At 35.0% G+C, this 26,890-nt stretch overlaps 3 protein-coding genes across 3 annotated transcripts in view; all 3 read left to right on the top strand.

Annotated features, from left to right (window-relative positions):
* The window catches only part of LOC144553755 (uncharacterized), a 59,275-nt gene that overhangs the window by 17,885 nt on the left and 14,500 nt on the right, over positions 1–26,890 (top strand). The window lies entirely within an intron of this gene.
* Positions 18,420–21,885, top strand: LOC144554312 (putative disease resistance protein RGA1). Its single transcript, XM_078302640.1, has 2 exons — positions 18,420–18,886; positions 20,070–21,885. Exons 1-2 carry the CDS (start codon positions 18,524–18,526, stop codon positions 21,876–21,878), a joined length of 2,172 nt encoding a protein of 723 aa, XP_078158766.1. The 5' UTR covers positions 18,420–18,523; the 3' UTR covers positions 21,879–21,885.
* On the top strand, positions 21,885–25,955 carry LOC144554314 (uncharacterized). Its single transcript, XM_078302641.1, has 7 exons — positions 21,885–22,934; positions 23,254–23,412; positions 23,707–24,030; positions 24,126–24,374; positions 24,708–25,070; positions 25,218–25,280; positions 25,518–25,955. Exons 1-7 carry the CDS (start codon positions 22,044–22,046, stop codon positions 25,647–25,649), a joined length of 2,181 nt encoding a protein of 726 aa, XP_078158767.1. The 5' UTR covers positions 21,885–22,043; the 3' UTR covers positions 25,650–25,955.

Genomic DNA, 26,890 nt, shown 5'->3' with positions numbered 1-26,890 from the left:
AAGAATAAGTAATGCTGTTGCTCTTTTAGCTTTCAAGTCTTAAATGATATTCTTTGGATGTAACCTAAAAACAATAAGGAGACATTGAAATCTCTCTGTCATGTCTTCATTTTTAAAATTTTAATAACTCAAAATTTAAAACTTAAGTATCAAAATAAAACTATTATATATGATCTACATTATTTTCTCTATATACATATAAAGATCATGATATTTTAACTTGATTTTGATTGTTATCACATGTTTGCAAAAATACAATGATATGAATAATTTTTGGACGCCAATTTTTTAACTTATTGATTCACGTAAAAACAAAACTAAAAGATAATTTTTATGTACATATAGAGAAAATAATATTTATTATATTTTATGGATTTAATTTGTCATATATATTCTTTTCTCTATGTACATAAAATGGTTTAAAAATGGAATCACCTACAAAAATAATTTTGTTCGTCTGAAAATTTGAATTCACTTACGGCTATATTTTTCTAATATACATAAAAAATGAGATAAGTAAACTACTGATAAAATTAGAGGTAGGTATTGTTTTTATTAATATTATATACATAGATGAAATTAACTAATTGTAAATAATATTAACGGAATAATGTGATAGAATAATATTGGTGAATTTATTCAAGACAAAAATACAGAAAGTTGTAAGTATAATTTTATATACAGTTTGTTGAGAAATATGCGAACTCTCAAGATAAATGAGATGAAGATGCCATACAAATTTCTCTTAAAAGTTGAAACAGCAAATACCTAAAGGAAGCAATCCTTAAAAGGCATTATCATAAAAGATTATTCCAGAATATAATTTTTTTTTTACAACTTTAGGATTGTTCCATTCCACATGCATATTTTTTAAAGCAAACAAATACCTAACATTTTTTTTAGCTTTTTCCAGGGTCAAAGGACCTTATCAACATAGTTAGGTTGCTTATTTTTTATTTTTAGAAATTAAAAAATCAAATTCTCAGAAACTAGATGAATTGTTTCTTTTTTTCATCCTATAGATGAGACCGAAACACAACGATTTGGTCACACTAAATATTTTTTGGAACTGAATCTATGATTTTTGTTATAGTGGTTTTTAATTAGTTGCAGCGTGTCTTTATCATAGAAAATTCAAAAGCTACTGAGACTAAACTATTGATTCGGTTCCAATAAAAATTGTGAAAAACTATGAAATCTGCAGATCATCTCCTCTCTTTTCTTTTAATTTTTACACCCGGTCTATCATTGAAACGAGACCAACTCACCCCATCGATTTTTCACATGCTGGCCTCTCTCCAATAGGAATCGAACCATTAATTTGGTTTCATCCATTTATCTAAAAATAAAAGAATTCATCTTTTTTTGACAAATTATTATTTTTAGTTTCTATTAATAAAAAAATTGGTTCAGTCAAGATAATAATAAAAGATAACATGATGTTTTCATCCATTTATATCATATGAGACATACTTTATTCTCATACAAACAACATGATGTTTCAATCAAGATAACAAGCATATATACCCAACCAAGATAGAACCAGTGTGAGACACACTTATATATATATTTTTTTGGCCAGAAATATATCTTTTCATGAACTGATATTCCTTCTCTTTATATTTATAGTTCATGAATCTTGCAGCTTTTAATGAGATCTCTTTTGTACAAATAATTTTCTTAGATCATATTGATTAAACTATTGAGCTAATTGTTTCTACTATTAAATAATAATAAAAGATAAATTAAATTGACTACAAACTTATTTGATAATCTTGACAGCTGAGCCAACACACTTACCAAAATATAAATAAATAAACACTTGTTAGTGATTTAAAAGAAAAAATTGACTTAAAAACCTAATGATTGGAGAGCCATATTGGAGAAAACTATTTATATCCTCCCAAATCTTGACAGATCACTGACAGGTTTCAACTAAAAATGAATTGATTTGACAGAGGCACTTTTCAAAATATTATCCCTAATAGTATGATATAATGATAAGCCGAAATTGTATCTATTGAAACCTAGGGTTTGTTATGTAAATTAAGCCAAGTTTTGTTGAAATTAGTTTGATTAGGTTAGAAATGTCCAAAAGTTCAAGTTACTGCCCTAGTTATGTTTATTTTGCAGGTAATCAAGTGCTTGGAGCTTAACGGAGCAAAACGGGAGATCTGTAGCAAGTCAACACGAAATTTGGAGTATCTTTCACATTTATTGCGGACCGAAATGAAGTTATTGCGGGCCGCAACATTATCAGACAGAGCCAGCTTCCAGACAGCATTTCCCGAACTTTTATTGCGGCCCGCAAGGACCTATATTGCGGTCCGCAATGACCTCTCCATATTTTTCTGCATAGTCTGTTAACTGGCTCCATTCATTGCGGCTCGCAATTAGGTCGGTTCAAAGCCCGAATTTGCTATTTTTGGTTAGTTATTTCTAGGTTTTAGAGGGGGTATAAAAAGGGGACCTGTAGAACAGATTAATGACGTTTTTTAGGGCAGAATTTCTAGTTTTGAACAAGGAAAAGCAAGGAAAAGCAAGGAAGAGAGAAGAAGGAAGGAGAGAACATCATTGATCAACCGGTTTATTAATTTCTTTCCTTTGGACTCTTTTATTCTTTTGATTTCATTTGTGCTTTAGCCATGACTGGCTAAAGGCTTTTCTAGGGTTGATTAGGGCTGTACTTGAAACTTTTGTTATGATTTAGTTGGTTTTATTTTATATATTCTTGTTCTTTGTTATGATCTATTCTTTATTTTAATTGATTGTGAAGACTTAATCGAAATCACATGAAACCCTAGGATTTGGTATTTGCAATTGAGAAATTGAATATTAGGTCCAGACCATAAGGAATAGAGTATTTGATAGGCTAACTACCGAGAGGTGACGCTTGTCTTATACGGGCTTTACCTAATAGTTTAGAAAATTGTGTTAAGTACCGAGAGGTGAAAGATAGTTTTCTAGATCAATTGGGACAGTAATAACTTAATGACTTTAGATTAGAGTAGCCAAGTACCGAGAGGTGACGTTTATTCTAATTTAAAGATGGTATTAATATAGAGATATCACTTTGTACCTACAACATCCAACTGTGCCTTCATAAATATAAGAACAAAATCTATAAACCAATTAGTCATGACATTTGTGGAGAGGAACCCTAAGAAACCCTAATTTCTCATTCTTGTTAAAAACCTAATTTTGCTTTAAAGACTTTAGTTTAATTCATTTTAATCGAAACCAAACCACTTGAACAAACACAAAACCTTTTTACTTTCTTTTACTAAATTAAATTGTTAGGTTAGAGTTAATATTCCAACTTGTCCATGTGGAGACGATCCCTAAGTACTACTTGACAAGGTTATACACTTGCAACCGAATTGAGTATCAACTAGGATTTATTACTTGTATTGTAATAATCAACATCATATAACTTATATATTATGAAAAGCATATTATTATACTAATGGGGCGGTGGCCTCTCTGAGACTTCCTATAATTGTCTCCTTGGTAATTGGTATCCTTATCGATCTCTTAGTAGAGATACAGTAACAGCTTGCTTTTCTTACAAAGGTAAAATGAGAATTATGAATTAATTTGAAAGGGGGGTGAATTTGAAATTAATGAATAAATTGATGAATTGGGTAAATATCTGATTCTACAATTTTGAAAGGTAAATAAGATATTATAAATTTTTGAAGAAAAAATACGTAATATTGAAACTTTTGAGGAGGATACGTGAAATTAACTACTGGTAGAATTAAATGTAGGTATTGTTTTTATTAAAATTATATACAAAGGTGAAATGAACTAATTGTAAATAATATTAATGAAATGATGTGATAGTATAATAATATTGGTGAATTTATTCAAGACAAAAATGCAGAAAGTTATAAGTTTAATTTTTTTACTCTGTTGAAACTTGAAAGAGATGCCTCAACAACTTTCAAGATAAATGAGATAAAAATGGCATGCAAATTTCTCTTAAAAGTTGAAACAGCAAATACCTAAAAAAAGCTATCCTTAAAAAGTATTATCATAAAAGATTATTCTATAATATAAAATCCTTTTTACAACTTTCGAATTGTTCCTCATGCTTATTTTTTAAAGCAAACAAATACCTAACATTCTTTTAGCTTTTTCCAGGGTAAACGGACCTTATCAACATAGTTCAGTCGCAATTTTTATTTTTATTTTTAGAAATAAATAAAATTAATTTCAGAAAAAAGATGAATTATTTCTTTATTTCATTCCATGGATGAGACTATAACACAATAGTTTGATCACACTATATATTTTTTGGGAGCGAATCAGTGGTGTCTTCACCATAAAAAATTAGTTACAGTGTGTCTTCACCATAAAAAATTTAAAAACTATTGAGACTAAGTCATTAAATAGATCTAATAGAAAATGCGAAATCTGCAGGTCCTCTTATTTTTTTTTCTTTTATGCTCCCGGCCCACCATTGAAAATGTGAGAACGCACTAGCGTTTTCTTATTGGAAGACGTGACACGTCACCGGCAGAGAGATAATGGATGACAGTAGAGAGGTAACCGACAGAGAGATAGTGAATGACAGTAGAGAGGTAGTGAATGACAGTAGTGTTTTGTGAAAAAATAAATTTCTTTTTTTCTGACCGGTTTTCACTAAATATAAACTTCTCCACGGTTGACAACATGTAACGCATGTATAAAAGCCTAATTTACTGATCAATGATCCTGATTAATTAATGGACGATTGAGACTTCATCTGAACAGATGAACTCCCCTGACTCCTAGCATATATGCATACATTTAGTATTACTGATATATAAAAAAAAATGATATAACTACTGATAAAATTAGAAGTATGTATTGTTTTTATTAAAATTATATACAAAGGTAAAATAACTTTAGAATAAATGAGGAATTTAGATCCGTTGAAATTTCAAAGGAAATTTTAGAGTCCCTACAATCCTCTCTCTCTATCTCTCTCCTCTCTTTTCTTTCTCTCTCATTAACTCTTTGATGAGAGAGAAAGAAGAGAGAGAGGAGAGAAATATGGAGAGAGAGGGATTGCAGGGATTCTGAAATTCTCTTTGGAATAAAGGGAATTTCAGCAGATTCAAAGATGTGTTGCAAATTTCACTTAAAACAGCAAATACCTAAATGAAGCATATAAAGAGAAGCACATAATTCCTTCTCTTTATATATATAATTCATAAATCTTGTGGCTTTTAATGAGATCTCTTTTATACAAATAATTTTATTAGATCATCTTGATTAAACTATTCAGCTAATCGTTTCTGCTATTAAATAATAATAAAAGATAAATTAAATTGACTACAAACTTATTTGATAATCTTGACAGCTGATCCAAGCGTACTTACCAAAATATAAATAAATAAACACTTTATTAATTGTTAGTGATTTTAAAAAATAATCAACATTTGACTTAAAAACCAAATGATTGGAGAGCAATAAAGAAAAAAAATGAAAGTATTTATCATAGTAGGAAATATCGGCCGATACGGATACGGATACTGATAATTCATACTATGATATTTATATCCTCCCAAATCTTGACAGATCACTGACAGGAGGTTTCAACTATAATTTTTTTTTTGTTATCCAAGGTCATAAATAAATAAATAAATAAATAAACTGATTTGACAGAGGCACTTTTCAAAATATATTATCTCTAACAGTTTGGTATTAACTTGTATATTATGAAAAGCATATTGTCATAGTAATGGGGCGGTGGCCTCCTTGAGACTTCCTAAAATTTTGTCTCCCTTAGCATCCTTATCTCTTAATATTGGTGCAAACATATCTAATAATTTAGCATTTAATGATTCTTTCTCTTTGAAAGTTAGTTAAAGTAGAGATACAAGGTCTAATTATTATTTTAGTTATACCGTTGTGAATTTTTTTTCTTATAACTCATGATTAAGTTTAAAAAATAAGTTAGATTAATTTCAACAGATGTATATACCTACAAATTTATATTTAAGAAGAAATAAATGGTGTCAGTTGTCATTTTTTTTTAATTTGTAACTTTTTTTAACAATTGTTGACAATTATAAAATATGAGATGATTAATTACAAAGCTTATAGCAAAAAAATCACTTAATTTGTACAAATATTTTATGAAAAGAACATTTTCTGGAGCCGCCTATCAGCATCAGGTAATCACTTTTATATTAATATTAGACGCAAAAATAAGTACATATTAATATCTAACGCAAAGATAAAATTTGTTATGTTGTTTAGTATATGACAACTCACAAAAATAAAAAGGTTTATACAAAAGAAAATATTTTGCAATCCTATATGATGATTTTTTGAGAGAGAAAACGATTGATACACTTGAATAGAAATTTTTTAAAATAAACAGGAAAATTTTTCTATAGTGTTTTTAGGCACCTAAACATATAATATGGATTTACTTTAAAAAAAAAAATTCCGGTGTGCCATTCAAACTTTTAAAATAGTCAATTTCTCCATATAAATTTAAATTTCTTTCTTGTATACCCTTCTATTTATTTGACTTTTTATTTAATTATTTTAATACATGAATTGACAAATATGCCCTTCCATTTTAAATGGAGGGTCTTTTAACTCAATTGAATAAGAAATAACATAAGAAGAAGGAGCTTGAACTCAGCCATGACTAACGATCCGAATTTGGATATTGGGTCTTATTTTATTTTGAATACCAAAAGAGTTTATCGAAATGAAACATCTTATGTAGAGATTTTGTTTCATTTCGATAAACTCTTTTGGTATTCAAAATAAAATAGGATCCAATAATCAAATTCGGACTCGTTAGTCATGGCTAGAGTTCAAGTTTTGTCTTATTCTATCATTTAAAATGGTAGGGTATATTTGTCAATTTATTTATTAAAATAATTAAAAAAAAGTCAAATAAATAGAAGGGTATAGATGAAAGAAATTTAAGTTTATATAAAAAAGTTGACTATTATGATATATTAATGGAAAAATTGACTGTTTGAATGGACACACCAAAAAAATTTCCTTTAAAAATATGCATGTAATATTTTATGTTAGGAAATGTGCAACGGGATCAGAAGGCTATTCTGATGAATAGAATGCAAATCAGTGAAGCGGGATCAGAATGCAAATCAGTGAAGCGGGATCAGAAGAGAGATATCTGGGTTTCCCAATTTCAGTGGAAGGTACCAAAGCTTTTGATTATTTGGTCGAGACATTTGAGAAGAGATTAAACCATTGGAAAGCAAACTTCTTAACACATGCTGGGAGGTTGGTGCTTATCAAATCGGTGCTGGACAGTCTGCCAATTTATGCGATGGGTACGATTCTTATCCCGAAAAAAGTGATTGTCAAATTGACGGCCATAGCAAGAAACTTCTTTTGGGGTGGTAAGCATGATAGAAGATCTTTAGCATATGTGGCATGGGATACGGTCACTACTCCAAAGGGTATGGGAGGGCTAGGGCTTAGGAGTCTCCAAGAAACAAACAAGGCTCTGGTTCTCAAAACAATTTGGCGGTTGGCGATGGGGGAGGAAGCTCAATGGGCTGGCATCATACGGGCTAAGTATTTTCCGAGAGGTGCTCTATGGACAACTCAAAGAAGAAACAGGTGCTCAAAGCTTTGGAAGCAAATTATGGAACTCAGACCACTCTTATCTCTGCACATTGCCTGGAAAATTGGAAGTGGTGAAAGAATCCCAGTGTACTCACAGCCATGGTTCCCGGGTTGGCAGGAACTTAGGGCAACCATGGCTGTGCAAAGGCGGATCACTGTGGCTTCCTTAATAGACCTGATATCAAGAAATTGGGATTTTGAGGCTCTCCAACAACTGCTTGGTTTCAGCCGGGCACTCATGATAGCTACTCTAGAAACAGTGAAACCTTCCCCAAGCCCGGCAACAGACACCCTGATATTCACTTTCTCCAAAAACGGAAAATTTTCGGTCAAAAAGGCTTATCAGCTCCTGAGAGGAGGCTTAACCAATTTCCCCGATAAGAAATTCTGGGAATGGGTGTGGTCAGGTGCTAAGTTAGCTCCAAAGTTGAGGCTTTTCCTCTGGAGAGGGGTCCATGGTGCTCTCCCTGTAATGAATGTACTGGCAGCAAGAATGAGACACTTGTCCCCATTATGCCCTATTTGCAGACTAGAACCGGAGTCAATCATGCATGCTCTTTTTCATTGCGACTTTGCAAGAAGGGCATGGCTAGTTTCAGTGGTACCATTGAGGACTGAAAACATGGTTCTGGGTTTTAAGGAAACGATTCTGCAAATGGCCCAGGTATTGTCAGAACCTGAGCTCACTTCCTTTGTGTGTAATTTGTGGGCAATTTGGCGTATGAGGAATGAAGCAGTGCATGGTGCAAAGGTGCAAACAGTGGGGGCATGTAAAGCATTTTTCAATAAGGAGAGTGACTCTTGCAAGTATAGCACAATCGCTGCAGGTATTCCAAAAGTCCCAAGGCCAAGCGACAGCTCAGCTGATCACCGAGTGCAACGAGAACACTCTCTAAACCACGTATCTCGATATGAATGTTATGTGGATGGGGCATGGGACCAGGGAGGGAAAGCCGGAATTGGGGCATGTGTGATGCGGGAAGGATCCATAGTCTGTTGGATTTCAAGTGCAATCCAAGCAGTCAACTCGGTACAAGCTGAAGCCAAGGCAGTGGTTGCTGGCTACAAGTTGTTGGCGGAAATTGCACACGGGGAAGGGGTCCTATACTCATATTCTATGGAAATGGTATTAGCTCTAAAGAACCGTTTACCAGACATCACAGATTGGAGATCCTACGAAGATATATGGTTGGCTTGGAAGATTCAGACGCAAGAAAACCATAATTTGATAACAGTTCATTGTAACAGGGAAGAGCATAACCTGATGTTAGCTCATAGGTTAGCTAAGCAAGGGAAATTATATGGTTGCGACAGAAGGGGATCTAGTGAACCAGTGTTTAACTTGGAAGAAATTTTGTAGGCCTACGGGCCACGTAAGAACCAAAAAAAAAAAAATGTGCAACGTGCAACGAATGACTCAACCCATTTCGCGTTTGAGTTTGCATTATATTACATAGTTGACCACACAAATAGCGCCTTCCAAACGTTACAACTTACAACGCGTCATATTTCCTTTTTTTTCTTTCGGTCATGGCCACGTGGTGCACTATTATTCGTCAGAGTAGCTTTAGAACCCAGAGCCAGAGGTCCCACCACGTGAATGAAAGCATTTTCTCTGATTACTTTGCGGCGACATTTCCGTGTGCTACAGTGTTGCTGCGGGTTGAATTCACAATTTCACACAACATAAATGGTTACAGGAAATGAACGGGTAAAGATTTTAACAGAAGAATTTGGGCTTCATACAGCGCATGTACTATAGAATCAAAACAGAGCTGTACTTGTTATTTGCGCTGCATGAAACCAAAACTCCTCTGTTCAAATATTTATCCAATTTTGCCCATCAGAATATACAAAGCTGATTGATTAGATTTACAACAGCTGGATGAAGAACGCAGAAGCTGGGTTCTGGCCCCCTTTTCAGGGGTAATTAAGGAATTGACTTTGAAATATGTTGCACCAAAATTGCTCAGAAACATCAATTTTTTTTATTAATCAAAATTCTTATTTTACAAAACTGCCCGTAGGCTTAAATAATGAACTTTTTTTTTTTACATTCATTATACATTTTTTTATAGAAATTAAAAAAATTAATTTGTCATAATACTGAATTGATGTTTTTTTTTTTTTTAAATAGTAAGGACTGAATTATTGATTCGCTCTGAACGTCTGTGTTGACCGTATCAATGATTAATTAGTTCAGAATGGGGGGAGAATCTGTGTGGTGTCCCCTATCAATATCACTACTAGAATTTCCGTTTTTTTCAAGGGTAGCATCTGTATTTTCAAGGGTAAGAAGGGCTCTTGGAAATAAAATCGAGTTTGCTGACACATTTAACTATTTTCAAGGGTAGTCCCTTGAAAATAGTAGCGCATGGAAATCCCTGATGCCAACCCTTGAAAATGCTTGTTATCCACCCTTGGAAATACTTTTGCACGACCCATGATCCGCTAAACAGAACGAATGCTATATTTTATTGATAGCCCATATTATTTTCAAGGGACTACCCTTGGAAATGTTTTGGTAAGTCTGTTTATATTATTTTATAGTGGGGCTCATGGAAATGCTGGAGCAAAATACTCTTGAAAATATTTTGTTGATTCAGTTTATATTATTTTATGCTGAGGCCCATGAAAATGCTGGAGCACACTCTTGAAAATATTTTATTGATTCAGTTTATATTATTTTATAGTTAGATATAATATTTTCATGAGGCTACCGTTGGAAAAGTTTAACTCCTAGTGACAGAAACATTTTTTATTATTTGAGATACCAGTTTCAATGTTCAACAAAAGTAAATCACAGCAAGCAGCATTTAATTGAAATAAACTGAAACATTAGAATGAAAACTTAAATTTTAATCCTTGAAATAAAACCAATCTTATTAATTAAGATACAAAAAATTGTGATAAAAAAAAGATCTGAGTGATTTGTATAGTTTGTTTAAAAACAAAATTTATACCTCCCTTTAGCCCCCACTTCATAACTTCACTCAAAATGAAGTGATGACCTTGCAAGTTCATATTTTACATGATTTTATTTTCTCAAAAGTATCACTAGTAATGACAATTTAACATTTCCATCCGATTATTTTGGAACAAATTAAGCATTATTTGCGAGCTGGGAGCTACAGCACTCAAGACGCCGTAGGTACCCATGGCAACAGTATGTCAAGCTCGGTACTATCCTTAGGCATTTTGGCAATACAGTTATCTCTTCATGGATGTTTCGAATCTGAAATAAAGGTAAATTATAATTCAATATAACTTGGTAAACCATAATCTATATATGTATATGTGTATATATATATATAGACACACACACACACATATATATATTGAGATGTTTGGCACCAATGATACTGATGACGGCAGATTTACATAATGATACTAATGATAGGCCTAGACAATAAAAAAAAATTATAAAGGGACCAATACAATCAATTACCTAGCTAATCATAAAAGTGGCTTGATCCCGGTGGTATGCAAACTACCCAACTATGCATTTTTCTAACTCTTCCATAAGTTTTACATAGAAAGCCTCAGCATTTGGCTCCTCTCAAAATATGCAAATATTCTCTTCATACCGGCCCGTTTGTCTTTCTCAAATAATCAAGGACCAATTTGCCAAATTGTGGGCATTGACTTGCATCTTCAAAACCCATTTTCCTGGTTGCATAATCAAGAGTAAATTTCATTAAAGAATAATTAAAAAAAATTATGGCTACACCAAGAGATATGAAATCTATATTTTGATTTTGTGAGGTGGCACCATGTGACACTATAAAATTGATGGGGCTATATCAACCATTATTAACAGTAACTTCATGTATGGTAGCACCATGTGGTAATATATATGTAACACAGAAATTTACTTCTAATAATGGTCCATATTAGATATTACCAATCAATTTTATGTTCTGGTTGAAATTAATTGAAACCAACACCTCGGTGGGGCCGCAAAATCGACCAGAACTGGCACCTCCGAATCCTAAACCAGTACATCAGATCTTACAAGGCAAGCCCCCGATTTCAGGTACTGTATATGACCCTCTCAACCAAAGGAGTACAAACAAGAAGCCCCCAAAAAATATTAGTTGGCATACAAGAAGCATTAATCCAAATTTATGTCTAAAAGAAGGGAAATTTTACTGAAGAATGGAAAATTTGTTTTAAAGAGAAAAAAACATAAAATATGCAAGCTTATGGGGATATATCTGAAAATGGTGAAAAATAATTACCTTGGATGAGCCATTAGCCTTGAGCCAGTTAACTGAAACACGAATGTCTTTGAAAGCACCTTGCCAGTCGAGACCTTCCATTAGATGTTGCCTCTACCTAAATTGTGATAGCAAGAAACCTTGATCTCTTTACATTGCCCAAAGCATATAAAATAATTACTAAAATGCAATCCATGAAATATAATAAATGAATTAAGTCCCATTGCTTATACCACAATTTAACTCTAATATTTTGAGTTTTTTAGTAAAATTGCCCAAGGTCCGTGTCAGTATCGGCACCCGTTCTTTAGTACCGGTTTTAGTCTCTTTCATTCTGAAAACTTAGCATGGACCTGATATACTTTTAATTTTTTGAGTTTATGGTATTATAAACATGCTAATTCCTATATCCAATTAATTTCAAGGGTAGATAACATGCTGAATGCTTGTTATCTACCCTTTGATTCTCTTTGCCAACTCAGCATATATGGGGTTGCTTTTGCACTAGTAAATATCATTGGGCACTCATATAGATGAACACATATTCTTACAGTCTTACTCTCAACAATTACAAAGTAACAAAACCTTGCTTACAATTCTAGACTAAAGTCGTCCTTTGGTTTTTCCAGAAGTCTGAAAGGTACTGTCTACATCATGCATTCAGCAAAATTATTAGTCAGATGATAATCAAATAAATAACAACAAGGGTTAAGTATTTCAGCAAACAGTTGTTGTGACAAAAATATATATGAGCTTCAGTTGGGAATTTCAACAAACATATGGTGCTCGCTGGTTTAACATTGGTTATACACGTGTTGTACAATATGCATTTGAATTGAATTGACTGACATCAGCTTATCCCCAATTAAACGAGTTAATTAATGAGCCAATCTCAAAAAGAGCAGATCGGTGCTCATTAAGAGTTGAATGGCATAAAGCAACCGAATTAGACCAATTTCTAATTTCTAATGCTATAATGCTTAATTACGGTTTAGGGTTCTACCGCACATATTAGACCATTCTACGTACCAGTGTCTTAGAAGGTTCTCGGTTTGCTTGAGAATTTCTCCGATGGGTACGGTTTGCCCTTCGATGATCGGGTTTGCTTTGGCATTTCCGACGATCGGCTTTCTTCCCGCTTATAGAGTATTTGAGAAGAGGAAATATTGAGGAGAAGAGGGTTTAGATGTTTGCCTTTCATTAAAAATAAATTGAAGCGGACAACACATAGATTTTTTTGGTACTTCAACGTAAGAGGGGATTTTGGCAATAAATTAGCGGGAAGACTCCCGCTAGAATTTGGGCAAGCACATGCTGCTAAAAGCAGAAAACAGCTATCACAAGTTCACAACTTATGCCGACGCTAAGGTAGGGAAAAAGAGAACAGAGTTTTTGAGTCCAATAAGCTGCTACACCGTCCGATCTGTATTAAGATATGTGTGCACGAAAATTGATCATTCACTCATGGATTTTGAAGTAGAGTGCACGCATCTTAATTTGAATCAAACGGTTCAGATTTGAAGTGTGTATGGCCCTTCGATCTTTTGATATTTCGTTGGCTTGATGGATAGATAAATAAAAATAAAATTTCATCAAACTTTGCTGCAGGAAAATAAATTCAGTGCTCTTTAATTTCAACGGTTCTGATCGACCAACAGATGACGTGTTTACGTGCGCCTTCATTAACTCACGATGCAAGAGTTTGTGAAACATAGAACATAAACTCTTGCATCGTGAATTAATGAAGGCGCACGTAAACACCTCGTCTGTTGGTCGATCGGAACCGTTGAAATTAAAGAGCACTGAATTTATTTTCCTGCAGCAAAGTTTGATGAAATTTTATTTTTATTTATCTATCCATCAAGCCGACGGAATATCGGAAGATCGAAGGGCCATACATACTTCACATTGGATAGAAACTCAGACACAATCAAATTTCATAATTTTTACGTTGGTTTTGTTCAATGTTTTTTCTTGATCATTTTCAAAATAAATTTGGAATCATTTCACTGCAGATTGACCGTCGATTATGCACATGAAAATGAACAGTCCGCAAATATTTGTTAAATTCGAAGAGGCAAATAATAACAAAAGTTTATCAAATTGAAAATTATAAGTATAATTTGGTCATAGGAGATGTAAATAATTTTAAAATATTTTTTATATTATTTGTTGTACATTCATTAGCTAATCAGTAAATATCAAACTCTGAGCCGTTCGATAGATAATGAATGGTCTCGATATCTTCATTTTAGAATTTGTGGGTAGGGAGTTTATTTCTCTGAGGTAACATAGTATTTCTCTTTAGATCCGACGCCAGACGATGCATATAGTTCTTTAATATTAGTGCGTAATGATGATCAGACGACTCTGATCTAAACAGAAATATTATGCTACCTTAGAGCACATGAATACTCCCAATAAATACAATATCTTTCCTTTCTATTTCTCCTGGACTTAGCGAAATCTCTCCTCCCTGTACTCTCCAAGCAACACAAATTGAATTTTGAAACCGCCTTCTTCAACTTCTCCCAAATAGAAGCCGCACCCAAATTCAAATCTACCCCGTAGCCCACAAAGCAAGCACGAGAGAGTAACCTAGATCGGTCTCCCTTCCCTCTCAGTCTCTCTTTCTTGTGCGATTTTGCAGTATGCGGTCCCCTCATTTCTCCATTAACTACTCAAACCCAGTTAGGGTTTCATTGGGTCCTCAGTTAACGGCCTCAGAAGCAAGGCGGAGGAGACCAATCGAGACCGTCTTGGCACCGTGAAGCCTTGCCGAGCCGAAGTTGGAACCTATCCGGTAAATTGACTTTTTTCTAAGTTATTTCTCCTTCTCCATGTTGTTTGAAATCGAGCGATTAGGCCTTAAATTGAATTGTCGGTAAATTATGACTGTTGGTTAGAGCGGTTTCTTGTGCAAGAAAGATACATGTCTGGTACGTAAATTACTATTTTTAGTTTTTCAGCTTATAGGTACATGCCTTTTGTAGATCACATCACATCCAAAAAAGATGATGCCTTCTCAATATCACCTTTCCGGCACAACTCTTTTTTAAGAATATAGGTTACAATATCTGGCTTATGTCATTTGAAAATCATGATTTCTACAAAGTAACAACCTCTATGTTCCACCATTTTTAAGAGTGTTATCAGTCTCATACCACTGTGAATTTTTTTTTTTTTTTTATGAGGAAGTTACATTTGAATGTTGATTTCTACAAAGTTCAATGGCTTCTAAGTATCATAATTTTTGCACAGCATAGTTATACAGAGGGGGGGGGGGGGGGGGGGGGGGGGGGATATTTGTCCAAATCTTAAATTCCTATGATCTCAGAATTTCTCCATCAATATTGTATCTTCCAATTGTAAATCTAATCTAAATGCTCAATTTTTTTTTCTCAACATCAATTTCAGCAGGATCAGTAAGAAGTACAAACTCCTCCTTCACTATTGTTGGTCTCTACTCCTCTCTAATATCTTTCCCACTGGTAAAATTTTAATCTTCATATGAAACGGTATAGAAAGTCAATAGATTATCATAAATCCAAATGGACCATGTGATACAAACACCACATAAGTTTCAAATAATTTATAAATATCAGGATAAATATAGTTTCAAATTGAGGATTTACAACAGTTTTAAACTCTAAACAAATTGCTATTTGGTGCTGACTTTTTTATTAGTTACATCAAACAATAGCATTATTTTTTTGAACTTTTTAAAATAATAGGATCACAATAATTCATTACAGCTGAAGTTTGCTTTTATTTATACAATTACAAGTTTACTTTTATATATATAATTGCAATTTTGACTCCAGTATAATAGTGGGGAAAATGAGCAGCACCGAGGAGGAAGGTGGGCAATCGTTTAATTTCTTGAGGCACAAATCTCAAAGCGTCCTCTACCCTAAGGCCATTAACATCCAATCCAGGTTTGTGTTTGTTTAATTATCTCTGTTATAGCACCTAATTTTTAATTTTTGGCTTTCATTCATACATTTTTACAACTACAACTGTTATAGCATTTTTTTTATCAGTGACTAAGTCACAATTGGTGAATTTTTGTTTCAGGAAAGGTAGTGGGATTAGCAAAAGAACAATTTGACACAGGAGTTGGTGCTACACAAGTTCATGCTATTTCAATTTGGTGATTTCCAGATCAAGTTCTCACTTCCTGGTATTTAACTCCTGTATCAAGTTCTCAATTTGGTGATTTATATCAAGTTGCTTTTAGTTATCTTGATATAAATTCAACTTGTTGAAAACTGACTGACATTTAACTCTCGTATGGCCCTTTATATTTTTTTTGGATCTAAGCTTTGGCAATTAACTAATTAATCCATAGGTTCATAGAGATAATGACACCTGTATTTTCTAGAGATGCACAGATATGTGTATGGCACATGATTCGGGTACTTCAAACTTTATTTGAAAAATATGCTATTTCAAGTTATATAAACATTTAATTTAGACATTAATTGCTCATTGTTTCCTTTTTGCATTTCAAATAAATGAAGTGGTGCTTATACGAACTATGGTGAGACATTGTGTAATAATAGCGCGCAGATACAATTGATATCAGGCTATCAGTGTGAAGTAAGATAAATCTTGGCTTCATTAACCTATACTTTTATTCAAATTTGCTAATTTTAGTATACATTTGTTATGCAGCAACGAAACCTTGTAATGTGGATAAGAAAACCCCAAATTCAAATAAATGGGTAAAACAAAGAGGCAATACCGTAAGTTGTACTGATATGTCACCACCCAACACAGGTATATATATGTGTACTTGTTAAAGCTCAATTCAAATTTTGTGTCAAGTGCTTATATATATTACGAATCATAAATAATTAATGTTTTTGGATGGTTCAGAATTTTCAGATCAAGTGATTTTCTAAATATCTAAAAAATTAGTAAAAAAATTTCAAAACGTGTAAAATTTGGTCTCCAAACACATATTAATATGGAGAACAAGATGAACGGTTCGGATCGACCATTAGGATTTGAAAACTTGAATATAGAGCCGTAGCACGGTGCCAAATCGTAATATGCATAGTATCATAGACTCACTCTCAATCTACTGTCTATTTACAATGGTATGGCCATGTTAGTCCTAGGTACCAATATGTACTTTACATTCAAGATTTTATTATGTCTGCAGCAAGGTAGAGTACAATTTTTAGTAACTTATTACATTTTTGCAAAATGCATTTCCAAACTAATAATTCTCATGATTTATTTTCTTAATATTGTAGGTGTCAGACTTGATAATTTCACATGGATGTTTTCTTAATATTGTAGGTGGCAATCTACCTTCAACTTGAACCAGACCTTTTAGTATCCGAAAGTGCACATTTTGGTGAATTTACAACTTTTAGCATATCAACAAACTAGGTGGTAACTTATTATGTGAATTTTTGTTAACTCATAGCATAGTGAGTATATTTTGAGTATATTAGTAGTGTGCAAGCGCACAATACTGTGTTGTAAAGGGTTTTTCATCTTCTTTTGATACAATGTGTTGATTATACTATATTAATTATTTATGCTTATTAAATGCTTTGCAATCTCTTTTCTCAATGTGTTTTCTATTGATTTGTAAGATGTGTTATCAGTTTGAATGTAAATTGGGGATTGTAAAGGAATATTGGGTTGGTACATGGAGAATTATCCAATGAAAACATTTTGGTACAAAAAAAAGGAGGCTAGTATTTCTAGAGGTATATCCATGAAAAAAATACATGAATCCATTCAAATAATAGCACCAACATCTGACCAGGTGGGGCCCATTTTTGTTGGCCATGAATTTGCTGGGGTGGGTCCTCCATAAACTGCCCTTGAAAATACTCAAGTGGGTCCCAGGGGTGTCACCCTTGGAAATGTTCAAGTGGGACCCATGTTCCCTCCCCTTGAAAATAATCTGGTGGGCTCCACGATGCTCCCCTTGAAAATAATCTGGTGGGCTCCACGATGCTTCCCTTGAAAATAATGTAGACAGTGGCCAAATTTGAAAGTATTTTCAACGGCCCTTTTTTCAAGGGTAGTCTCTTGAAAAAAGCTAGAAAAGAGTATTTCCAACGGTCCCCTTGGAAATACTGACTATTTCCAAGGAGGGTATTATCAACGGTAGTATTTTCAAGGGTAGCGCTTGAAAATGGCGATTTTTGGGCTTTTTTCAAGGATAATCTCTTGGAAAAAGCCATTTTTGGGAGCATGAAAAAAGAGTGAATTCTAGTAGTGTATGTTTCAGTGACAAATCAGATTTTTTTATTTTTTAAAAAATAAAAAAATGTTTAGTATATCATTAAACATATTTTGATTAAAAAAACGCAAAAGAGATGCAAAGCTAAAGTCATTGCCCTGACCTAGCAACAACTGTCAACATCTCATTGAATAGAAGAAATTAGATACTTTTAAAACCACCAAATATATTGAATGATGGCAAACTGTTAACAAAAATTGAGGACGTTGGAGATTCTTATCCTGTGGACAACAATTATTTCCAAGAATAATAATTCAAATAATAATAATAATAATAACTGGAAGGAAAAAGAGATGTAAGAAGTATGGTGTTGGTTCAGGTCTTGAAAGGTCGACATAATTTGTTTTTCTATCTAACATATCTATGGTTTCATTTTCATATCAACAGCACAAGAGAAAAAAGAGTTTGCAATTGTAGATCCATGGATCTAGGTGGAGTGATTAACAACCTTCTCTCTCTATTGGGCACCAAATTGCTGCCCTTTGTCATTGCATCTGCACAAGCTCCGTCTTCTTCCAAGTGTCCTCCAACAGATCAAAACCACCAAATTGAGGCTGAATTGAAAAAAATGATGGGGATGCTGGAGCGGATCAAGGCCACGCTGTACGATGCCGAGCAGAGAGAGATCAGAGACAAGTCAGTCAAGCTTTGGTTGAAGGAGCTCAAGGGTGTTGCGTATGATGCAGAGGATGTACTGGATGAGTACCACTACGAAGTCTTACGGGCAGAAGTTGAGGCAAGTGATGCTTCTTCACAAGATTCTCGTAAAAGGAAGCTAATTCAGGTAATTAATTTAATTGAATTTAATTTGCTTTTGCAAAGGGTTTTCTGTTCAAGAATTGCAAAGAGTAAATAATGGAATTGCTTATGAAATGCAAAGCCTGTATCAGTTGTCAGTAGCCCTAAAAAAACTATAAATTCATTTGTCAGTAGCCCTAAAAAAATAAAGTCCATTTGTTAGCAGTTTTTTTATTCCAAGACCGCCAAAAAGCTGTGCAAGTCCTTTTAAGGAAAAAGGATGTTTGTTCTACTTTTTACTGAACTCTTGATGCTGGTTTATGTATTGAATTTTAAGCATAGTAGGAATTATCGGCCGATACCGATCCGGATCGGCCAATACGGATCGGTATCGGCCTACCCCGATCCGATCCTGAGCCGATCCTCACGTAGCAAATCATAAAGAAAAAAAAAAAACCCGTTCCTAGGCCGATCCTGAGCCGATACTGATCCGATACCCCGATCCCATATCGGTATCGGCCGGGACCGTTCCCGATCCCGATACCGATAATTCCTACTATGATTTTAAGTTGTGAGTCATTGTTTAAGTTGGAAACATATTCATTTTTTGGAAGTCCATTCTATTTGTGTCATGGTATTAATATGTACTGCATGCTGGTTGTGGACTATATGAAGCGGGTCAATCGACCACTTTGGATTTGTTTACTTAAAACTTATTGAGATTTAAGTTTGTTGTGTAATTGAATAATTGGGTTCATTTCAGAAAAATTGTATATCAGTTGTTAAGTACCAGTGTATGTTACCAATTATTTTACAAGGAATAAAAGTTCTTGAGTCACAGAGGTTGTAGGTTCCATTCTGAGTTTTGCTGGGTTGAGTTTTGTTTACAGGGCCTTCTTTTATTATTAGTTGATCTAGATACACTGTATTTAAGCATTTCAGTAATGAAATGGGCTCATAGTATTTATTCCATTGTATATAAGCATTTCATAGTCTATTGCATTCTGAAATGCACATTTACCCATAGTCTCACTATCAGGTCGAGCTAGAACCATATACAAGTACAAAGTACCAGCTGGACATATGGCATGCCATCAGAAATTTGATGAGTCCATATAAAACCTCATTCCAAGCTGCAAATATGTAGCAAAGACCTGTAATATACAACTAGTTGTGAACAAGAACATTATAGTAGGTCATACATTCTCAAGGTAATTATAACTCTCCAGGTTCCATACGGCATGCTTGATCAAATTCAGCAAATAAGGAGCAGATTTGATGAGATTATGAAAGATCGGATAGCACTTCAATTGTCAGAGGGAGATGGGCCCATGCGTTGCAACAACGAATTGCAAATAGCTCCAGTAGGCCCCTTTGTAGTTGAGTCAAATATCTTTGGGCGAGAGAGTGAAAAGGAGAAGCTGATTGAAGTATTGTCCTCTGAACGTGATGTTGTTTCGGTGGTGACAATTGTTGGCATGGGGGGAATTGGGAAAACAACCCTTGCACAACTTGCCTATAATGATCAAAGAATCCAACAACGGTTTGATAAATTTGGGTGGATATGCGTATCAGAGGATTTCAATGTTGAAAGGCTCACCAAAGAATCACTGGAGTCTATTACAGAAAATGTGTGTGGTATTACAAATTTAGGCACTTTGCAAGAGAAACTTTTGAGGGTAATAAGTGGGAAAAGGGTCCTTTTGGTCCTTGATGATGTCTGGAATGAGAAGAAGAGTTTTTGGGATTCATTTCAGACTCCTTTTATGTCAGCAAAATTTGCAAAAATTCTAGTTACTACAAGGAACGATTCTGTCGCACGAATCATGCAAACAGAGCCAACATTCAAAATTGGTTGTTTGTCAACTGAACAATGTTGGCAATTGTTCGAACATTATGCATTTGGTGGCGTAGATCAGAATAAGAGCCCAGAGTTGGTAGGAATTGGGAAGCAAATCATGAAAAATTGTGGAATGTTGCCCCTGGCTGTGAAGTCAATTGCTAGCCTTTTGAGGCATGAGGCAGAAGAAGAGAGTTGGAGAGATATTTTGGAAAGCGAGCTATGGGAGTCAGATGCTAGCAATGAGATATTTCCACCTCTTCAAATAAGCTATGCACGCCTTCCCACATACCTGAAGTCTTGTTTTCTATATTGTTCCATGTTTCCTAAAGATCACGTCTATGATGTAAAAGGTTTGGTGAAATTATGGATGTATCAGGGTTTTATTAAGTCTAAAGGAAACAAGACTCCAAAAAAGATTGGTTTTGAATATGCACAGCAGCTGTGCCAAAGGTCCTTGTTTGAAAGAGAAGGCATGTATGAGAGGAATGATTTGGTTTGCCAGAAGTTTAAGTTGCATGATATAGTTCACGATTTAGCACGACGTAATTCAGAAAATAGTTGCCTTTCAATTACGTTTAGTAAGCTCCCAATTTTTCCTAATGTACTACATCATTTGTATATCGCTACATATGGGAGACTAAAAGATCTTATTCCCTCTGACAAGGTCGCTACTCTGCGTACACTCATTACCAAAAACCTTTATCGTGATGAAGTTCTACAAATGGCACCAAAATTAAGAGCTCTACAAATGGAACCCCCTTATCTTTATCGTGAAGTTCATCCATCTCTTTCCTCCATTGGTAATTTGAAACATCTTCGTTATCTTTCACTTGGTAATGTTGAAACGTTACCTGAATGCATATGCTCCCTTTACAGCTTGCGATATCTCTCTCTTGAGGGAAATTGTCTCTCTGTGTTGCCAACAAAAATTAGAAATCTAATTAGCCTGGAAGAGCTGATAATTTTTGAATGTGGTAGACTCGAGGTGTTGCCTGAGTCCCTTTGTCAACTCAAGGCCTTGAGGGAGCTCTCTATTTGTTCATGCTTTAAAATTAAGGAGTTACCAAACAACATAGGAAATCTAATTAGCCTGGAAGAGTTGATAATTGATAGCTGTTATGACCTCACGGTGTTGCCTGATTCCCTTTGTCAACTCAAGGCCTTGAGGAAACTCTCTATTAGTCGTTGCTATTGAATTAAGGAGTTACCAAACAACATAGGAAATGTAGTTAGCTTAGAAGAGCTCCAAATTGAACGTTGTTCTAGCCTCCAGGTGTTGCCTGGTTTCTGTTGTCAATTAAAGGCCTTGAGGAAACTCTGTCTTATTGAATGCGTACTCCTTGGAGAGCTTCCTAGTGACATGGGGAGCCTTACAGATCTTAAAACTCTGAAAATCTGGGATACTGGTGTGAGTTGTTTACCTAGCTTGAGCAAATTTGTAGAAATTCAAGAACTAGAGGTGTTGGTCGAATGCAAGACAATAGGATGGTTAAAGGATTTTCGTGATCTGGGCGGAAAACTCTGTCTAAGTGGATTGAAAAATATTTCCAATTTAATGGATGTCCAATGTGCTAACTTTATGAATATGCATAACTTGGAACACTTGGCATTAAACTGGAATGACGATTTCAATTGGAAAAGAGATGGTGTGCCAAAATTGATTGGCACTAGACTACACAGTATATTTCAGTTAATCATCAAAAGATGTGAGAACATATTTCTTGAAGAACAAAGTTGTTTTTCAGTGATGGTTGGTCTCCAGCCTCACCCTAATCTTACCATGCTAGAAATAGAAGGTTGCAATGGCATTCCATTTCCAGAATGGATTGGCAGGCTATGCAAGCTAAAGTATTTGAAAATTACCTCCTTTGATAGTTTGCAGTTCTTAAAAGCAGAGTCCCTACCATTACAACTTGAACAGTTGGAAATTTGTCATTGCTATCAGCTAGCATCTATTCCTGGAATACAAAACCTGAAATCCTTGGTCAAACTTTCCATCTATGATTGTCAGAACTTGTACTCGTTTATGGAACCATCTCTTGAATTTACAATGAGAGCAAGGGTGGGTTCATATGGGACCTCATTGTTGGGCTTGAGAAACCTTCCTTCACTCAGAAGTTTGAATATTTCAGACTGTAAAAAATTGCAAGTATTGGTGCATGAGTTGCTTCCTGCAGAGCCTTGCAAAGTTGACGTTTGGAATTGCCCTGGATTAGAGGAGTGGTGCTTGCAACATGAAATATTCTACAAGGTACTTCCAAGTTCCTATTATTATATAATATTGTTGGTAGATAATTGATAAGTGTCAATATCTACTTTCTAAGCTTTATTTCTTTTACTCGAATACAAAGTTTGAATCAGAATATATTTCTTTACTATGTTTTTTCTTTCCACGCATACCATTCAGCTCAGGAAATACATTTTTTGGTAGTCATGTCATACGGTACTCTTACATATGAGTTGTCATGGTTGCAATTTGTTTATCCTATAAATTAAACCACCTCGGATGAAATTTATATGATCTGGTGCCAATTCTTAATCAAAATTTCAAATTTCAAATCTTAATTTAGGAGGCGATTAGAATGGTTACTCTGATTCCCTATGGTAATGATGAAGATAATGGTGATGAAGATTCACTGGCCAGAATGGTTACTCCGATTCCCTGGCCCTATGGTAATGATGAAGATAATGGTGAAGATAATGGTGATGAAGATTCACTGGCCAGAATGGTTACTCCGATTCCCTGGCCCTATGGTAACACTGTAGGGAAGCTATAAAATCACCAATTAAATCACACAAGTAATTCAAGTCCAAATGAACCTTTTCATGAAAAGAAATCCAAAATTATTGCAGCCAAATGCTAAGAATATAATTCACAAACAAAGGACAGAAAATGATGAACTGATGACCTTGCATTATATATCCATGATTTAAATGTCTTGCAGTAAATGTATCTTGTAGGATTTAACTAAATATTGTACAGGTATAATTGGATGTTAACTCCCTAATTTTTGGATGTGTAGGAGAGATATAGATATGCAAAAGATGAAGATCCTGACCGTTGTCGTGAAGTGCTTGAGGCCATAGCAGGAAAAAGGTATTGTACGGAGCTGAGTACAGCAAGGAAGAATCGCATCACAAAATATAAATGGAACCTTGCCTCATGGAAGGCCGATGTGCCGCATTGGTGTACGACCCCGGAACATTGGCGAGGTCTTTGCGATATAGTCTTCACAGAAGATTGGCAAATGGTCAGTAAACAAAACCAAATAAACCGCAAGAACGATGGAAATCCAGTCTCCCACTACGCTGGATCGGCTAGTGCTCACCAACATTTTCGGATGCTGGTAGACTTCCTAATACTTATGTTTCAATATTACCTCTATTTCAACATTAACCACTAATCTAACCTTTAATTGTCATTATTGCGTTACATCTGGAGACAAACTTGAACAATGGGAAGGAGCCAACCATGGAGGACCTTTACATCCATATGCACTGTGCAAGAGAGAATGGAGTATCACCAGTTGTCGCCCAAATAAAAGCGTCCGAGAATAGTTCGATTGCAATTAATGAAAACAGTGATGGTAATGGGGGGGTGAATCCAACAGCCGACAAGACAAGTGAGCAGGTTCACGAGTATGACATCAACTCCTTGCAATTCACAAGCACGAGAAAAGAGGAAGTTTATGTAAGTTTAATTTTACTAGTGTACATTTTTATTTTATAAGTACAATGGTAACCAAGTACCAAAAGATTTGTAAATGATCAAGTATCGGTACCTAAAATAGGTACCACACCCCCAGTCAGTAACGTAGGTACCAAACCCACAGTCCCATTCCTGAGAAGAAAATTGGACAGTTGGCTTGCCTCTTGTGTTGGCAGTGCAGCCCTTCTCCATTTTTTCATGAAGATGTGGTTTGGCTATAGTGCCTTTGCCCTCTTTTCCGCCTATTCATGAAATTAGTTTACTTCTCTAATTCCACTATGATACACATTTCTCATTCTTTTAATTATCTAATAGAGGAAGGTCAAGGAAATGAGGGCTGATCATGCAAATTATGGATTGGATGACGACACCTTATTTCTGACAGCTCTTGGTGGACCAAGCCATGGCCGTGTCTTAGGCTTTGGAAGCTTGCTTCAACAAAAGGTGAAAACAGCAGCCACCCGAGAAAGGTCGAGCCACATAGCCTCTTCTATAACTGGGTTGACAAATATTGGGGAGCAGGAGAACTTCTCTAGGGCAGAAGTATTAGCGATCGTGCAAGAACGTGAGGGCCGTATCACCGGGGAGTTAGCTGAGATGAAAAGAGAGCAAGCACAAAATCAATTAATGTTCTCCCAATTATTCAAAATGGTTGGGCATCAACTGCCTCCTCCAGAGGTTAGTCTTAGCAAATTCGGGGTTATGTTGGGATTTTAAAATTAATGGGTTGTTGTGTTCACAGATTTTCACATGTACACACTTGAGATGAATGCTTCAATAACAACAGCCAATACTAACCTTGGTTTTTTCACATGTTAAACTTAGGTACCATATAGCAGCCCCGAAATACCCCAAGATGGTATTCTAGGGAATATGGAATTCAATCAGGTAAGTACTTCTAGTCTACGTATGTTGAATAATTAAATTCTTATGAAAAGAACATATAATTAGTCAAGTGTACAATTGTTATAATCAGATGTTCAACACAATTGGGTTCAACATTAATGGGTAATAATACTGTATGACAACAATGGGTAGTAATACTGTATGATCAATAATAACAAATTTCTGACATGCTTCAACTACATAATTATTGTTTTTAACAGTATTATTTGGTCTACATAGGATGTTGCTGGTCCTTTACAACCAAATATGGAAGGGCCTTTCCAAGCACTGCTGAGTTCTCAAAATGGAGTGGAGTTTGCAGTGCATGATGCCGCAATGAACACTTGGATGGCCAATCAAAAAAGGACATGAACAAGCAGGTTCTAGTTGGGTTGTCTGTATTTTGGTTAAAGTCTTTTGGTGATATTTTGGGTATACGTTGTTAACTCATGGGGACGATTTCTTTTTGTGAATGCTTGACAGGTGGGTACATTTTGGGTATACATTGTTAACTCATGGGGATGATTTCTTTTTGTGAATGCTTGATAGGTGGGTACATTTTGGGTATATTTAAAAGTATAAGTCTTTATTGGCTATGTTGTTTTATTACTTTTAAGATCTGGTATTATGTAAGATGATTATACTATGGTTCAATGCTTATAAGTTACTTTCTACACATTTCTCATTGTGTTTTATGTAAATCTTGATGAATGGGACTGGGAATTGTAAAACAGCACTGGGCTGGTACCAGATTGGTACAGGGAGAGGGTGGTAAGTTACTTTCTACACATTTCTCATTGTGTTTTATGTAAATCTTGATGAATGGGACTGAGAATTGTAAAACAGCACTGGGCTGGTACCAGATTGGTACAGGGAGAGGGTGGTAGAATTGAAGCATAATAATTTACAGCTACTTCTTGTTAATATATCCATTGCTACTTCCACGCAAATAGTGTGAACTGAAGTGCATGCAAAAAATGTAAATCATATCCTTGAAAATAATCAACCATGTAAAAAGATAATCATCTCCCATGCTAATAGTCATGTGGGACCCACGTTACCTTGCCTTGCTAATAGTCAGGTGGGATCCATGTCCACTAGTCTTGCTAATAGTCACGTGGGACCCACTTGTGTTAGCCTTGCATATAGTCAAGTAGGACCCACGTTTTCCACGCTTGCAAATAGTCAGGTGGGACCCACCTTCGCTTCCCTGGCAAATACTCCAAACTGGGCCAACTCTGAAAGTATTTTCATGCGTAGTTGTTGCAAGGCAAATCTCTTGCAAAAGGTCAGAACAGCGTATTTTCAAGGGAGGCCTTGCAAATACTGAGTATTTGTGACGAATGCAGTTCCAATGGTACATTTGCAAGCGTATCTCCTTAAAAATAGCCTTTTTGGGCTTGTTGCAAGCGTATCTTCTTGCAAAAGGCCATTTTCCTTGTCATGTAAAAAAATCTGATTCTAGTAGTGCTCCGATTCCCTGGCCCTATGGTAATGATGAAGATAATGGTTACTCAGATTCACTGGCCCCGGAGGAGATGATCTGGTTCCCTAACCTCCAGAATAATGATGATGATGATGAAGATAATGAAGATAATGATGATGATGATGAT

The sequence above is a fragment of the Carex rostrata genome, chromosome 5, assembly GCF_964058835.1.
Source record: "Carex rostrata chromosome 5, lpCarRost1.2, whole genome shotgun sequence".
NCBI classification, from domain to species: Eukaryota; Viridiplantae; Streptophyta; class Magnoliopsida; order Poales; family Cyperaceae; genus Carex; species Carex rostrata.
The sequence above is the reverse complement of the archived record's forward strand: the minus strand, read 5'-3'. Positions and strand labels throughout refer to the sequence as shown.

What these genes read in the sequence shown, in the direction of transcription:
- LOC144554312 (XM_078302640.1), top strand. Translation starts at nt 18,524, where the DNA reads ATGGATCTAGGTGGAGTGATTAACAACCTTCTCTCTCTATTGGGCACC. An exon ending in GTAAAAGGAAGCTAATTCAG is followed by an intron (nt 18,887 to 20,069) that starts GTAATTAATTTA and finishes ATAACTCTCCAG; the next exon opens with GTTCCATACGGCATGCTTGA.
- LOC144554314 (XM_078302641.1), top strand. Translation starts at nt 22,044, where the DNA reads ATGGGGAGCCTTACAGATCTTAAAACTCTGAAAATCTGGGATACTGGT. An exon ending in AACATGAAATATTCTACAAG is followed by an intron (nt 22,935 to 23,253) that starts GTACTTCCAAGT and finishes ATCTTAATTTAG; the next exon opens with GAGGCGATTAGAATGGTTAC. An exon ending in AAGATTCACTGGCCAGAATG is followed by an intron (nt 23,413 to 23,706) that starts GTTACTCCGATT and finishes TTGGATGTGTAG; the next exon opens with GAGAGATATAGATATGCAAA.